Source organism: Perkinsus marinus (genome assembly GCF_000006405.1).
Source record: "Perkinsus marinus ATCC 50983 genomic scaffold scf_1104296944404, whole genome shotgun sequence".
Classification (NCBI taxonomy): Eukaryota; Perkinsozoa; order Perkinsida; family Perkinsidae; genus Perkinsus; species Perkinsus marinus.
In genome coordinates this window covers 273912-287283 of record NW_003211409.1, presented here as the reverse complement: position 1 = coordinate 287283, position 13372 = coordinate 273912, and the positions used below count along the sequence as shown (strand labels likewise).

General features: G+C 48.6%; 4 protein-coding genes across 4 annotated transcripts; all 4 read right to left on the bottom strand.

Moving 5' to 3' along the window:
• Nucleotides 1-3547: 3547 nt before the first annotated feature.
• Nucleotides 3548-4149, bottom strand: Pmar_PMAR001096 (hypothetical protein; the record flags this gene model as incomplete). Its single annotated transcript, XM_002780458.1, has 1 exon — nt 3548-4149. A coding segment is annotated over one exon (602 nt), but the record flags the coding sequence as incomplete, so codon positions are not given.
• Nucleotides 4150-5588: 1439 nt separating this feature from the next.
• Pmar_PMAR001095 (hypothetical protein) lies at nt 5589-5927 on the bottom strand (the record flags this gene model as incomplete). Its single annotated transcript, XM_002780457.1, has 3 exons — nt 5589-5672; nt 5747-5778; nt 5825-5927. The coding sequence occupies 3 exons, from the start codon at nt 5925-5927 to the stop codon at nt 5589-5591; spliced, it is 219 nt and encodes a 72-aa protein (XP_002780503.1).
• A 937-nt stretch (nt 5928-6864) lies between these two features.
• Pmar_PMAR001094 (adenine nucleotide translocase, putative) lies at nt 6865-9964 on the bottom strand. The gene is made up of 9 exons (XM_002780456.1): nt 9756-9964; nt 9398-9538; nt 9264-9349; nt 8996-9091; nt 8714-8811; nt 8587-8662; nt 8331-8457; nt 7584-7680; nt 6865-7235 (listed from the first exon to the last, which is right to left on the bottom strand). The coding sequence occupies exons 1-9, from the start codon at nt 9950-9952 to the stop codon at nt 7044-7046; spliced, it is 1110 nt and encodes a 369-aa protein (XP_002780502.1). The 5' UTR covers nt 9953-9964; the 3' UTR covers nt 6865-7043.
• Nucleotides 9965-10111: 147 nt separating this feature from the next.
• Nucleotides 10112-11173, bottom strand: Pmar_PMAR001093 (hypothetical protein; the record flags this gene model as incomplete). The annotated part of the gene is made up of 3 exons (XM_002780455.1): nt 10112-10177; nt 10860-10985; nt 11090-11173. 3 exons carry the CDS (start codon nt 11171-11173, stop codon nt 10112-10114), a joined length of 276 nt encoding a protein of 91 aa, XP_002780501.1.
• Between the last annotated feature and the right edge of the window lie 2199 nt (nt 11174-13372).

Genomic DNA, 13372 nt, shown 5'->3' with positions numbered 1-13372 from the left:
CGTTTTCGTTTGTTGTGCTGCCTTGGTATCCCTCACTTTTACTCCAGTGAGGAGACCCAAGAGTCCTACACCAGCTCAGGTATGGACCACTATAAGGCTCGCCTATCGGAATCTGACTTTTCTACTCATCATTCTCTGGTGGATATTCGCTAATGCTGCCTATGGGATCGTATATGGCTACGAATCCTCCTTGTACGACATCATCATGACCCGAGACAAGCTGGACAATTACAACGGCACAGTGTTCGCGATGGGCCAAATCCTTGCAACTATTACATCGCTAACTGTTGCTGTACCGATAATCCTGAGGTTCACTTCTAAGAACCAGCATTTCACGGTTGGTCTGGTGGGGTGGTTCTGTACAGGAGCCCTAGGGGTCATGGCTTGGTGGTCGAACTTAGCCCCTATGTGCACGGGATTTGTACTATATTACGGATCCTATCACTTTATCAACGCGTTCGTTTCTGCCGAGACTGGACGAGTCGTTAACTCTAACACAAGGACACTACAAAGTTCGGGTGACCCCGGCCGAGATTGTTATGCAATGGTCGTGCTGTGTAACAACGTTGTAGCTCTAGTGCTGTCAGTTCTTCTCAATTTCATCTTCTTCACTTGGTACGCGCTGGATCTATTCCTGGTGTATAGGATCTTATGGGCCTATCAGACTGCTTTCACAGCAATATTTTCTCTCGGTGCTCTCGGCTTGTACAGCTGGCATCGTCTTCAATGCTCTCCTCAATCCTAAGGAAATTCGTTCGCTGCAGCTGGCGCAGCTGTGCTATATGACCAACTGACAACACTTTCTCGGAACCTGGGGCTTCAACTTATCTTTGGTTATTTTGGTTGAGTTAGTGTACTAGAAACAGGTCGTGAAAAGTAATTGCGGGTCACTTTTAATGACCTTATCGAGAGCGCGCTACACCTGAGAAGGTCCCACGAAGAAGCCTTTGAAGTTGCTGGCAGCCTTTTTCGTTTTAATCGCGTTCCAGAGAGTGATGTCTCGGCCCGTTCTTGTCACACTTTATCGTTCATCGAACTGCTGCCTCTGTAATACGGCGCGGTTCATTGTGGACCGAATCATCACCGCTGGATCGTATCCAGTTGGAGCAGTGAAAGTGCACGAAGTGAACATTGATGACAACCTTGAATTGAAAGGTGAGTTACCGTGGCATCTAGAGTGGAAGAGAGAGTTCGTGCGTGCTAGACGAGTTCGAGTTTGAAGTTCCCGTTATAGCTGTGAACGGGAGCGTGGTATCCCAACAGAAGATCCAGTCGCGGGCAATACGGGAAGGTAGGCGGCGGACTCCGCCGGACGAAGCATGAATCGTGCATGCTGGTGCTCAATGTGGCTATCGACTTTTTATCTGTTGTTGTGCAACATTCAGCAATATCGGCTTCCATCACAGAAGGAGCGCGGCCCTAACAACAGTTTCTCGGACATGTGACTGATTGTTTCGACTATCAGCGCTACGGTTGCGACTCGAGTTGTAATCAATTCCTCCGGATGGGGCAACTATGCCACCCCAAGATATACTTCGGGACAATCAGTTCCTCCGGATGGGGCAACAATGCCACCCCAAGATAGACTTCGGGAAAATCAATTCCTCCGAATGGGGCAACAATGCCTCCCCGAGATATACTCCGGGCAATCCATTTCTCCGGATGGGGCAACTATGCCACCCCAAGATATACTTCGAGACAATCCATTCCTCCAGGTGGGGCGACTATGCCACCACGAGATATACTCCGGGACAATCCATTCCTCCAGGTGGGGCGACTATGCCACCACGAGATATACTCCGGGACAATCCATTCCTCCAGGTGGGGCGACTATGCCACCCCAAGATATACTTCGGTACAATCAATTCCTCCGGATGGGGCAACTATGCCACCCCAAGATATACTTTGGTACGATCAATTCCTCCGGATGGGGCAACTATGCCACCCCAAGATATACTTCGGGCCAATCAATTTCTCCAGGTGGGGCAACTATGCCATCGTAAGGTACGGTTCAATGCAATAAGTTCCTCCAGATGTGGCTGACCTGGAGGACCCCAGGAACAGTATGGCCCACCATCGCTGATTTCCTGATGCGGGATTCCCGCGTTACCAGGACGATAACTCATGCGGACGATACTACTTATATACTGTTCACCAACTCTGATACATCAAAGCTATTCTGGACAAGTGAATATCGACATCAGTAAAAGTTAAGTTTCTCATGCCAATTCAAGCTGCTCAGTTGTTGAATTCTACTTCAACCTGAATTGAACCACGTCACCACAGTACCATCACGGTATCAAGTCAACCTACCAAAACTTCTTCGTCGAACGAGTACGACCGGACTCCTGGAGCATCCCGAACCTAACCACTTTCAAGCCTCGGTCAATTCGGCACAAGCACTTCTCACGTTTTCTGTTACTTGGTGCAGCTCGTTTGCAGCCATGCCTCTCGAAGGTAGTTTCTCTGCCTCTATGTTATGCGTGGTCTGCTGGTTTCCCGGAGCCACTAGAGCAGCACCGTCCGAAGGTTGTGATTTTGGCTGAGGATTGTCACCATATCGCGATAGGCAAATGCCCTTTGAAAGCCACTCATGAATATAGAACCATCATAGAATTCAAGAATTAGAATTAGAATTCATGCCGCGATGGACCACAGACGTCGAAGAGACAGATGGCCTAGAGAGTAGCAGGCAGGTAGCAGTGAAACTCTTACATCTCGATGTTTCGACGCGAACATCCTGTTGAGAGCACTTCGCACAGCTGCAGCTGAAACAACGATCCTCAAGCAAACACTATGGGACTTTCAAGCACACCTCCATACGCACTCTGGAGGAGAACTTTGGTTGGATGGGCGGCTTCGGTAACCTAAGAGATGTACTCGCAATGATGCTGGCACACCGGAGTTTACCTCGCTCTCTTCAACATGGCGGTAATGGTAGACTGCTTGCTGGCCAGCGCCTCGGTCAGGCTGACGATATGCGTCGACTGTAACCTCTCTAAGGCGCTTCTCCTGTTGCACTCCTAAAAGAGTTCACAGAATGGGACACTGTAGGGATGAGACCTATTCACCTGACTTCGGCGGTCGACGACGACTATCACCACGTATCTGAGAATTCTAGACGCTATATTTTGGGCAATTAAGATTCCATACAGTAGTCGACGGAATGTTCGACTACCACAACTGCTCCCAGTGTACCTTTGCACTATCTCTCGCTACAACGACACCTTCACTCCGGGCTCTTCTCGCTCCCCTATTAGGTGGTGGCTGAAGAGATTACCACTGGCGGTGCCGAGGTCCCTTTGAACTCACCACCGTCCGGGCCGGCTTCTCACTATAACCCCCACAGCACCGCGTCCTTCTCTGAAAGAGAACTACTCAACAAACTGAAGAGCTGTCCACAACAGTGGCAAAGCGTGTTATCCAATGAGAATCAAACACCACGTTGAACAGCCATTCACTCACCTGACTAGCCGATCTAGATCGTCCGTTCTAAAACGAAACAAGCAGGTCCGCCAAGGCAATGGGAGTAGTAACCACTGCTCACCTCTCCTTTCAGCGCAGCATCCTTATGAACATGATGCTTTACGAAGCCCTGCGACGACTCCCCTATGCTCAGAAAGTACCACTTCATCGACTTGGGCCGTCTCCCCACTGTCATCACCCCATCAGCTGTCGGGACCTCTGCTTCGCCCACAGCTACGGCGCTAGGCGTATTCGCAAATACCGCCCCTGACTGGCGAGAGGGCTGTGCTAAATCGTCCTCGCAAGGGATGAGCCTCCGTTCGAATCGTTCCACCTCATGGAAGTGTTCCTCCAAGGTTGAATCAACCGTGACCAGGTTCTCCCCCAGAGCTTCATCTTGTTTGGATGCCCGACGTTCTATTCCTCTTCGACTGACCGCCATTCCACCCAGGTTCGATCCCCGACTGCTCCCCTTCAAGCCATCTGCCAGCCCCTCTCCTTGGCCTCTAACCAGTTCCCCGCGCTCTCCACCACCAGGCATTCCCTCCTTTGCATGATGCTCTCGCTCGAGACTGTCGTCCAACCTTGGCGATCGCTCACAGCCGACCTCCATAGTACGGCCCCTCGTGACCTTCGCCACAGGCGGTACTGCCAAATCGCACACGTCTCTTGGTCGTCGAAGGGCTAAAACACGTAAGATTAACTCCCAAGTGCAGTTGCCCTTTTGCTCCTCCTCACCTCGTTCGTCTCCATTAACACTCCAATCCATCCTACCTAGTGTGGTCAGCGACCCATCACTAGGGTCCACAGACACCAATACGACTACAGGTCTCGGCACGAACCTCTGAAACAACATCCTAGTTCCTATACTATCACACAACAATGGCTACGACCTCGCGCTGAATCCTCTCCTGAGCGCCACTCCCATTAGCCGAATTTTCCCTGGGCTCCGTCTTTGCCTTTTCTTGTTGTTCGTCTGCCCTCAAGGGCTTGTTCCCCTCGATTAGAGGCATCCCCTCAGCCCCGTGCGGCCAATGATGGTGCTCAGGGTTCATCCAGTCACAGTCATGATGGCATTGCCTCTTCACCTCGCCTTGCGTCGACCAACCAGCCGAGAGCCAATCCCACTTATGCACTGCCGAATCTGGCGATGGTGACACGGAGCGTATCACCCCATGGTGATGTGGTGGAGACGGACTAAGACCGCGAGTGGGCTTATGCTGTGCCCTCGATACTTGACGGTAGTTGCAAGGCGCCACCTCCCACATAGAGTGTGTAAACTGAACATGATAACAGTATTGATTCGATAACGTAACCAAGGTTGATATCAGTCCACTGAATTTTACCAATAAACGCATTCGAGAAGGCGCGCAATAGGGTCCACTCACCTCGGCAATCCCAACCCCGACAGATTTCCTTGCGGGTGAGTTAACTCTGGCGCCCCTTACAACTTGTGTTACGAGTTCGTGACGCGGAAGCCGGTGATTCCCCCTCCCTCTGTCTGCCCTGGTAGGCACTGCCGGGTGTCGATTCACTGGGGTGTCTATAACAGTACCCTCGGACGAAATGTTGGTAGCTGCTTCTGAGCTAGCAGTATCATCGTAGTCACCCTCCTGACCGAGCCCAAACGATGGAGTCGACCCAGAATCAGCGAAGTTCCAAGAGTCACTCAATCTAGCTCCTCTTCCCGAGACGTCCTTCTGCTGCGTGTCACCACTCTGCCCTCCTTTCGCCGAAACAAATGCCGCCCACGATCCGCCCCAAGAGGAAAAATCTCGACGAGACGCTGGGGCCTCGGATGACCCTTTTGGTCCATTGCCTTGAGCAGGTGACGAACTCAAACCCGAGTTCCCGGATTTCCACGATGACGTCCAGTCAGAAATCGCCGATTTGCTCTTCGCAGAGCCGTCCCAGTTCCACGACTCGCCATCGACACTCGAGGACGCTGATGAGCTCTCCCTACCACCGGACGCGAGTCGAAACACCGAGCCGGCGGCACTCCCATTATCATCATCTCCAGAGGAAAATGCTATCCAACCAAGACTGCTCGATTTCTGAGGAGTCATTGGGTGACAATTTCCAGGAAGCAGCTCTCACCTTGACGGCCTTGCGATTCGTCGGAGTCACAAGACCTGCAAGAAGAGGCGAATCATCATCGACCTCCTAAGATGCTTACTGAAAGAGATCGTATTGCTCTTCACGGGTTTCTGAAAACGAACAGAAATGATGTGATACCCGCAGTCCGGAAAACAATAGTAAACAGAGAGTTCCCCTTCACTACTTTCTTGACGTCGTTCCGATTCACCGTCGAACCTGGAAAATGAGATCGAGATTAAACCAGAGCTATTTAGGCTCTCACTTTCCCGAGAACCTCCTAGAGTAGACAGTCGAGCAGCACCCCCAGAGGCCTTGGGAGGCGCCGCCTGTGACTTGGGCGACTGAACACGAAGAGTTTTCCCCATTGTGATGAACCACACCGCCCACCGGTCTCGATTGACGACGTGCTCGGACTGGAGGCTTGACGCGATGAGATGAAGCTGAGACACCCATGAGAACTTATATAGCTGTTTTCACTGTAGGGTAACTCACCCTTAGGCTGTACAATATCCTCTTCACTAAGACCCCAGGTATCGTCATCGTCATTACCGCTTCCATCCGCCTAAAGCAGTAGAGTATCATCATCATCTACGTCATATACACCAACCCTGATTCTCTTGAGTAGATCCGCAGCGTTCATTTTCTTCACTCCCACCTTAGTTCCCTAAGACGATTATCACAGTAACATCCGGAGACTCCTCCTCGTCGTGCCCTATTACCACATTGGAGTCTCCTGATTGCTGTTTTCTAAGTGGAGGCATCTATTCCTTTATCAGAGAAGCGACAGGGCACAGAATACACAGACAACAACATACTACAACAACACTTTATAAAATCCACTTCTACGGGCAGGTGACGAGTGCTATCGCAGATTTCAGTATGGAAAATGAACACGCGCAAGGGTTCTTCTTTTTAGGGCGAGCGCGTCTCATCATACGCCGTATCAGCCAAGTGCCTCAGGAAAGTATTTAAACCCTAACTTTTATTGCCACTTATCACTGCAATCAGGGCCATTGGTCGATGCATAGGGGCGGTACGCCTTAGGCGTGTAATGCCCAGGTGATTCGCGAACCTCAGGGTTGATCATGGAGCGAATCTTCATATACAATTAGAAACACGTTAATAACAGTGTGAGCAAAATGTGTTAAATAAGGACTCGGAAATGATTTGAATTTCGGGAGAAAATCGGGAAAATACCTCACTACTGTTCCCAGTCCCCAGCTCCTCGATGTGACTATGAACGCAAAAGAGTACCACTCCACGAGAAACACTTGGAGGTAATAATACTTCTACTCAGTCAGCCGGTGATACGTGAAGGCAATCGTTGCATAGTGTCAATAGAAAGCGAACAGTAAACGGGGGGGGAGGAAGAGAGAATCGTAAATTGGTATTCGATTCGAAAGCATTGGTGATTGTCACTTGAGCAACACACTCTAATTCGACACTCTCTGAAGTGATAAACGCCCGACCCCGATAAGCAGTCACGCGGCCCTCGAGATGAGCGCCTCCTTCACAGCATCATTAACACTAAGGCTCACGGCAACCGCTATAGGGCCTTTGACCCAGTTCACACTGAGGCCCTTATAGAGCCCTTTACGGAAGCCCTCAGTGCGTGCCACCTCAACAAGGGAACGTATGACACCTTTACCAGGGAAGGCTCTGCCTCCATGTACCTAGATTGAACATGAACATCCATACTGGAAATTATTTATATATAATATTTTTATATTGGAGTTTCACCACCCGTTTTACGTGAAGTGGCGTAATACTCTGTAAAAAACGCGATATTCGCGGTGATATGCAGTAGTCGTGAAATATATTTTTCACTAGTGTTTTCCATATCACTAGGGTGGTGAAACTCCATTTATAATAGTCATCCTCAATGTTTAATTTTTATACAATATTCTGCGTATCGAAGATTATATATCATGCCTCAATTGGGAAGCGGCCCAACCAAAATAGTGACAACTCTGTATCGGTAACCACCGGTACTCTCTCCAATGAACATGAGTGATTCTCACCTGCTGGCGTCTCCGAATAATATCAAACGGATAGGTTGCACTTTGAGCGACCAATCCCGAGAAGCCACCACAAATCAAACGGTCGAATGCAGTCCAGCTGAGGAGCAGAGGACAGAAATGTTATAAGAGTCGATGATGAGGGCTCCTTGATTTTCCCTGTCCGTCTATTCGTAGACAAGCAGTTGTGCACCACCTTGTTCCAGTTAGTAACGCGAGCATGTGTGCAAGGCGTTCATTGGAGTCAAGACTTATAATTTCCTAGTCTAGACTTATTGATATTCAAGATAGTTTGAGTTTGTTCATCTACAATTCTACTAACGGCTCTGAGATTATTTCAATCACACTTTAAAACGGCGGACCACCCATACTCACTAAAAGGAATGCTTCATATAATTTACCCTACTAGGCACGCACACATAAATTCTGTCACCCATAATACATGTGCTCTTATACGACATAAGAGCATCGTTCCACATAGACGAGGAGAGAAGAATGCTGGCACAACGTCCCACTGCTTTTTGCATTACAACATACCCTACTACTACTACTGCTACTACTACTACTACTAGTAGACGGCAGAGGTAAAGTAAGCACCCGAATGCCTTTATGATCGACGAAAATATGATTATACAGTCCCATCTAAACCACGGCTCATACCACTTCAATGACTCCGATGAAAGCTTCACATTCCACCAATAGAAGCTGCTTCGATACTCTGTATATTCTAAATGCCCCACGGTGACTCACCTGCCGCTCATCTCCTTTCGTTTAGCCTTTAAAGTTTCAAAACACATGAAGGACATACCCGCATACGGGACGATTCCACATAGCGTTGGATACATGCCACCGTATATGCCGCGAATGCCACGACTTGCTGAAAAGGGAAAAAGATATATTCCTTACCATGCCATAGAATCGATCCGGCGACCTTTCGGATTACCGAAGTGAACTCTACCACTCCCGCAAGTCACCGTTCAAAAAAATGCTGCCATGGTTCTATTACCGTATATTTTCCGAACAGCATCCTTGTAAGAACTGAATTCTCCTCGCGTATCCGAAGCGAGCCGCGACCGAAGCATCTACCAAACCAGCAACTACCTTCGACCAGACCTCTCCCAAGCCTTCCCTACATCCAAGGGATAAGTAACGATGACCGCTGAGGCACCCGCACAGTTGCCAGATAGGAAACGTATGAGCTCAGCAGGACAATGCTGCCTCAACGCTGAATCTAAACAATACCCATTTTCTCCCAAATGCATATCAGATACTATCCGGAAGGAGCGTTCGTTTCGAAAGCCCCCACTTGCACGATCTCGTCAGACGTGATCACTATTGCACTCGCAGGCAGGCCACTGCGAAATCGGTCACTCGCGAGTTTTTTTGGAGCAGAACCATACCGTAGCCTGTAGTACTCTGTAGATATGTATTGACTCTATCGAAGACCGTGTAGTTGGTGGCAGAATACGGCACGATCCTCGTCAAAACCATGAGGTACCCTTTCCATAAACCTGATATAAACGCCTCACGGTCGCTACACGGAACCATTCACGAGAGCCCAATATTTCTTCCAGAGAAAGAAAAACTACCAAAAAAACTATCAGAACAATGCAACTGCTCTCATCTGGTAATCTCGCAGACCACTGAAACGACTATGATAGTCCCAAAACAATGAAAAATTACCTCTGATGCCGTTCGTGGATACAATGCTCTGCATAGTGTGGTACGCGCTTGTCCATGAGAACCTCAAATTCGGGTTGGTTTGGTATCTGAAACTCCACATCAGGGAGACGAATCCTCGTCCATAGACTGTGTACAGAATCTTCACACGCTCCAGAGGAGCCACTACAAACTTGGCCGTGGCTCCAGCTGTGGATCCGCATGCCGCTACGGTCAGGGCCGACAGTCTGACAGGCTTCATTTCCCCCTCCACTGAGGCCTCTCGGGATAACTCGTCACTGAAATAACAAAGATATACTACAGTCGTGCCAATTAGCGTGGGGGTTAATCTATATACAGATCCGTATGATTACAGTATAACAGTGTAACACTAATAACGCTCATAAAAAATCGACAATCGCTGCAATCTCTAAGGCCGCAAAACGACCATCATCATCACGAGGAACTTCGCCCACCAGCCAGAACAAGACCACCCACCCCAGTTGAGATTACTACCCTCTTGCCCTCCTGCGGGTAGTCGTTGCCGAGACGTCATGATCTGTATAAGGCGCCGTTTCATAGGTCTCCTCATAACCCAACAAGTCATGATCGCTGCCTCTCGCAGAGCTGCTTGTAGAGGAGCTCTCACCGCTGAATTGCGGTATCCACCGCCGAACAGGTGAGATGCCCTCCGGCGCTGCGCTGGATGGCATGAAGCAATAAACAAATCCCTCCTACAGCAGGGAGCTTCTCTACAAACCCGGATTCCCCATATCAACTTTGTGATTTTTCCTCACCAAACTAATCATACCGAGAGACCCCTGCAAGGAGCGAAATTCTTTATTGCGACCTGCGCTTGCCAACACAGAACTCTAGTGCAAAGGGGAGGAAACAGCAGCCTCGATAAGAGGAGCCTTATCGTCGTGATCAATCTCTGCCTATCATCACGAAGAATCCCATCATGCCTAGGAGTACGTACCTATATTACAGATTGAAAATATACAATGAATTTCATCCACGTTTCGATCAAGAGCCTTCGGAATCCAAGGATAGCTCCCGCGAGCCCCTTGATTATTGTTCCACCATACCACTCCTTCGGCACATCTCACAGGTACAAGCGCATTCTACCACCACTATTAAAATAGCTCTATCGCCCCACCCTGAGGATCTACTCCCACTACTGCTACCCCAAATATTACTTCAACCAAGGGTAATCATTGAGCCATATAGTGGCCATTCCTGCATAGGGTAAAAAACTAAGCAGACAAGTGATTGCTCATACCACACCGACAACAACTTCACCCTTGGGCCCTTCCCATGATGTTCTTTCGCTCAATGAACAGCTGACCGTAGTTATACAAACCACGATCATCCACCTATTTCACAAGGGATGATCTCCAACTCGAACATACCGCTCTACCATATTATTATCTCCTTTCGTCAATATACGGACGCGACCGCTCTCCTCTTCGTGAACCTGCTATGTTCACTTTCCTCAGCTGCTAAGCTCAGGAGGCTATATACGAACTAGGATAGAAGCGTTCAGAAACCAACGAGAATTTTTCCCCAGACTTCCCCTACCGATGCATTCACTGCTCGCGCCTATTACCCGGTACTCACATTGACAATTCGATGAACGATGGGGATATCGCGACCATCAATAGAGAAAACAGACACGTCACCTGCAGAGACATGTGTGAAGACAGCGAAGCAATTCAAGAAGAGTTTACCAGGTTCGAAAGGATCCTGTGTTTTTAGTGTTAAAAAAAGTATATCTCCTCTGTGAAAGCCAGGCTCCATCGAGCCACTGATGAAGCGTGACGAGTTCGAAGAGCCACGTTCCGCATTACCTCAATACCACAACAATGGGACTTTCTGAGCCCGTGTATAGCATGAGGCCTTTCCATAGCATCAGGGCTGAGAATACCACGCATGCCAAGTTCAGAGTTGACGTGAAGAACTAAAGGGAAGGAGATGCTCTTGATGGGGTCCAATATAAAAGTTCAGTGATATACAGAGTCACCCAGGAGCCTAGTGAACACTACTAAGAGGCCAGGAAAAGCTCCGCTAGTGTTCTGCAGTACAGTTTTCAATGGCATCGAGGCGTTGACAGTGTCGATACGATATGTGAAACTTGACGATGACACATTGTAGACTGAGATTCCGAGCTATATAAGGATCAATCATTGGAACGAGGAATGATCTGCCATTTCGATGCTTTTGCCCTTAGAGCCACCAACATGGCTATTAACACGATATAGTCTCCGTTAATGTGTGGCATTCGGTAGAAGGTCAGATTCCCATGGCCTCACTCACCCGTCTTGGATTATGCAGTACCGATTTGAACTCCTCAGCATACACTCCCAGCATGTTGCCGATTGATGAATAATGAGCGAAAAAGAACTTTCAAAGAGCTCATGTGGGCAGCCAGATCTCGCGAAACTACTTTTCACCACTCAGGAAATATAGCCCGATCCCACTTCAATTTTCTGTATATAACCCGAACAAACCCGAAACGATATCATCTGAAGCAGTTGTGAATGGACAGTTTAGTTGCTGCTTATGAAAGGATAATGTTACAAATAAGAACTCACAAGTATCGTGAAAAGGGTAACACACACCTCAATGAGATGTACAATCTCGTGACACATTCTTGCGCCACTTGGTGTGAAGTCTCGGGATTCGAATGCTGATTCGATGCAGCTGATTCAGTGTGATGTGAGCGTCGTTGAGTAGTGTCCACCCGATGCTGTATCCCATATACACAACCTAGCTCAAGCATGTGATGCTACGGAGGCAAGATACTGATTAAAGCTCAATGCATCACAGTCCTTCTGTACATTTCGAATCGAAGCCACATATATTTTAAAGATCTAATTCATTTTCGATACCATCAATATCGTCGGAACGCGCGAAGTTGGAGGTACGACTCCGAAACGGGAAGATCGTATTCACAATTAGAACTTTCAAGTTCATCCAAAGTCGATAGGAAGTTCAGGTCCATGCTATTAGAGCTTCTAGTTTTAACTTTCGGACCTTCGGATTCGTCACAGATCTTTCAATTTCGTCGAGTGCACCTTCGGACTCCAATTTCGTCCTTTTAAGAAAATCGACTTCGTTGTTCGGAACTTCGATTCCGTGTAAGCGGGGCAATTATAATAATATATAAGAATATAACGACCCTACATAAGAATATAACTACCCTACATAAGAATATTCCAAATAACTCAGGAAGGGTTAGATACTCGCCCGGAGACTCTCGGAGAGTCTCCTCAGGAGAGTGATTGTGCCAAGATTTGCTACTGGTAGCGCTCGCCACGAAGGACAGCATTCTACACAGAATCGCGGTGAAACGGTCACCGTTACTCCACGAATAATTGGGGTCGAACCATGACTCATGACGTGCGAGATCACTCATGGTTCATGAGTGATCTCGCACCTGGCGCAGCCCGTCTATAGTCGCGGGTTGTCAGGAGTCGTATCAAAGCACGCTCCACCGCATCGTATTAGTTATTTGGGAGTGTTGGGTGAGACTGAGTGTTGGTCAACTAGGCAGCAGAGGGCGGTGATAATACCGAACCTCACAATACGCCGTGCATTGGCTCAACACCACAGTCACATTGCTTAGCACGCAGGCACATAGGCAATGTCCCCCAAACAACTAGTAAAAACAATAAAAGAAAAACTCCAGAGTGGAACCGGCTCGAAATGCTCTTGCACAGCCAGACTGCTGTCACCTGGCCTCGACCGGTTGCACTACCTTCTCGTTGGAGTGGCTCACAATGGCGTGCGCGAGGCACGCACGAGCGATACTTGTTACGCTTGCTTGAATTTGCCCCATGCAAGCCTGGACTTGCACTCCAGCATGTTAATCGGTGATATTGGACACGTATCGGACGGAGTCTTCTCGAGCATGGAGGGGCAGGATGCAACTAGTCTCCTGCGGGCTTCTCCTGCATGACGTTTTTCGGTTCTGTGCTTAAAATACCAACATAGTGAACAGTAGGAGTTGACGAGGAACTTTGCACTCCACTAGACGAAGCTGATCTTATGTTATAGGTCGATGTTAGAGTCTTATGTTAGGTGCTTTAGGCGATACCTCTAGCAATTTCTCGGCTAGATTCTTGCCTCTT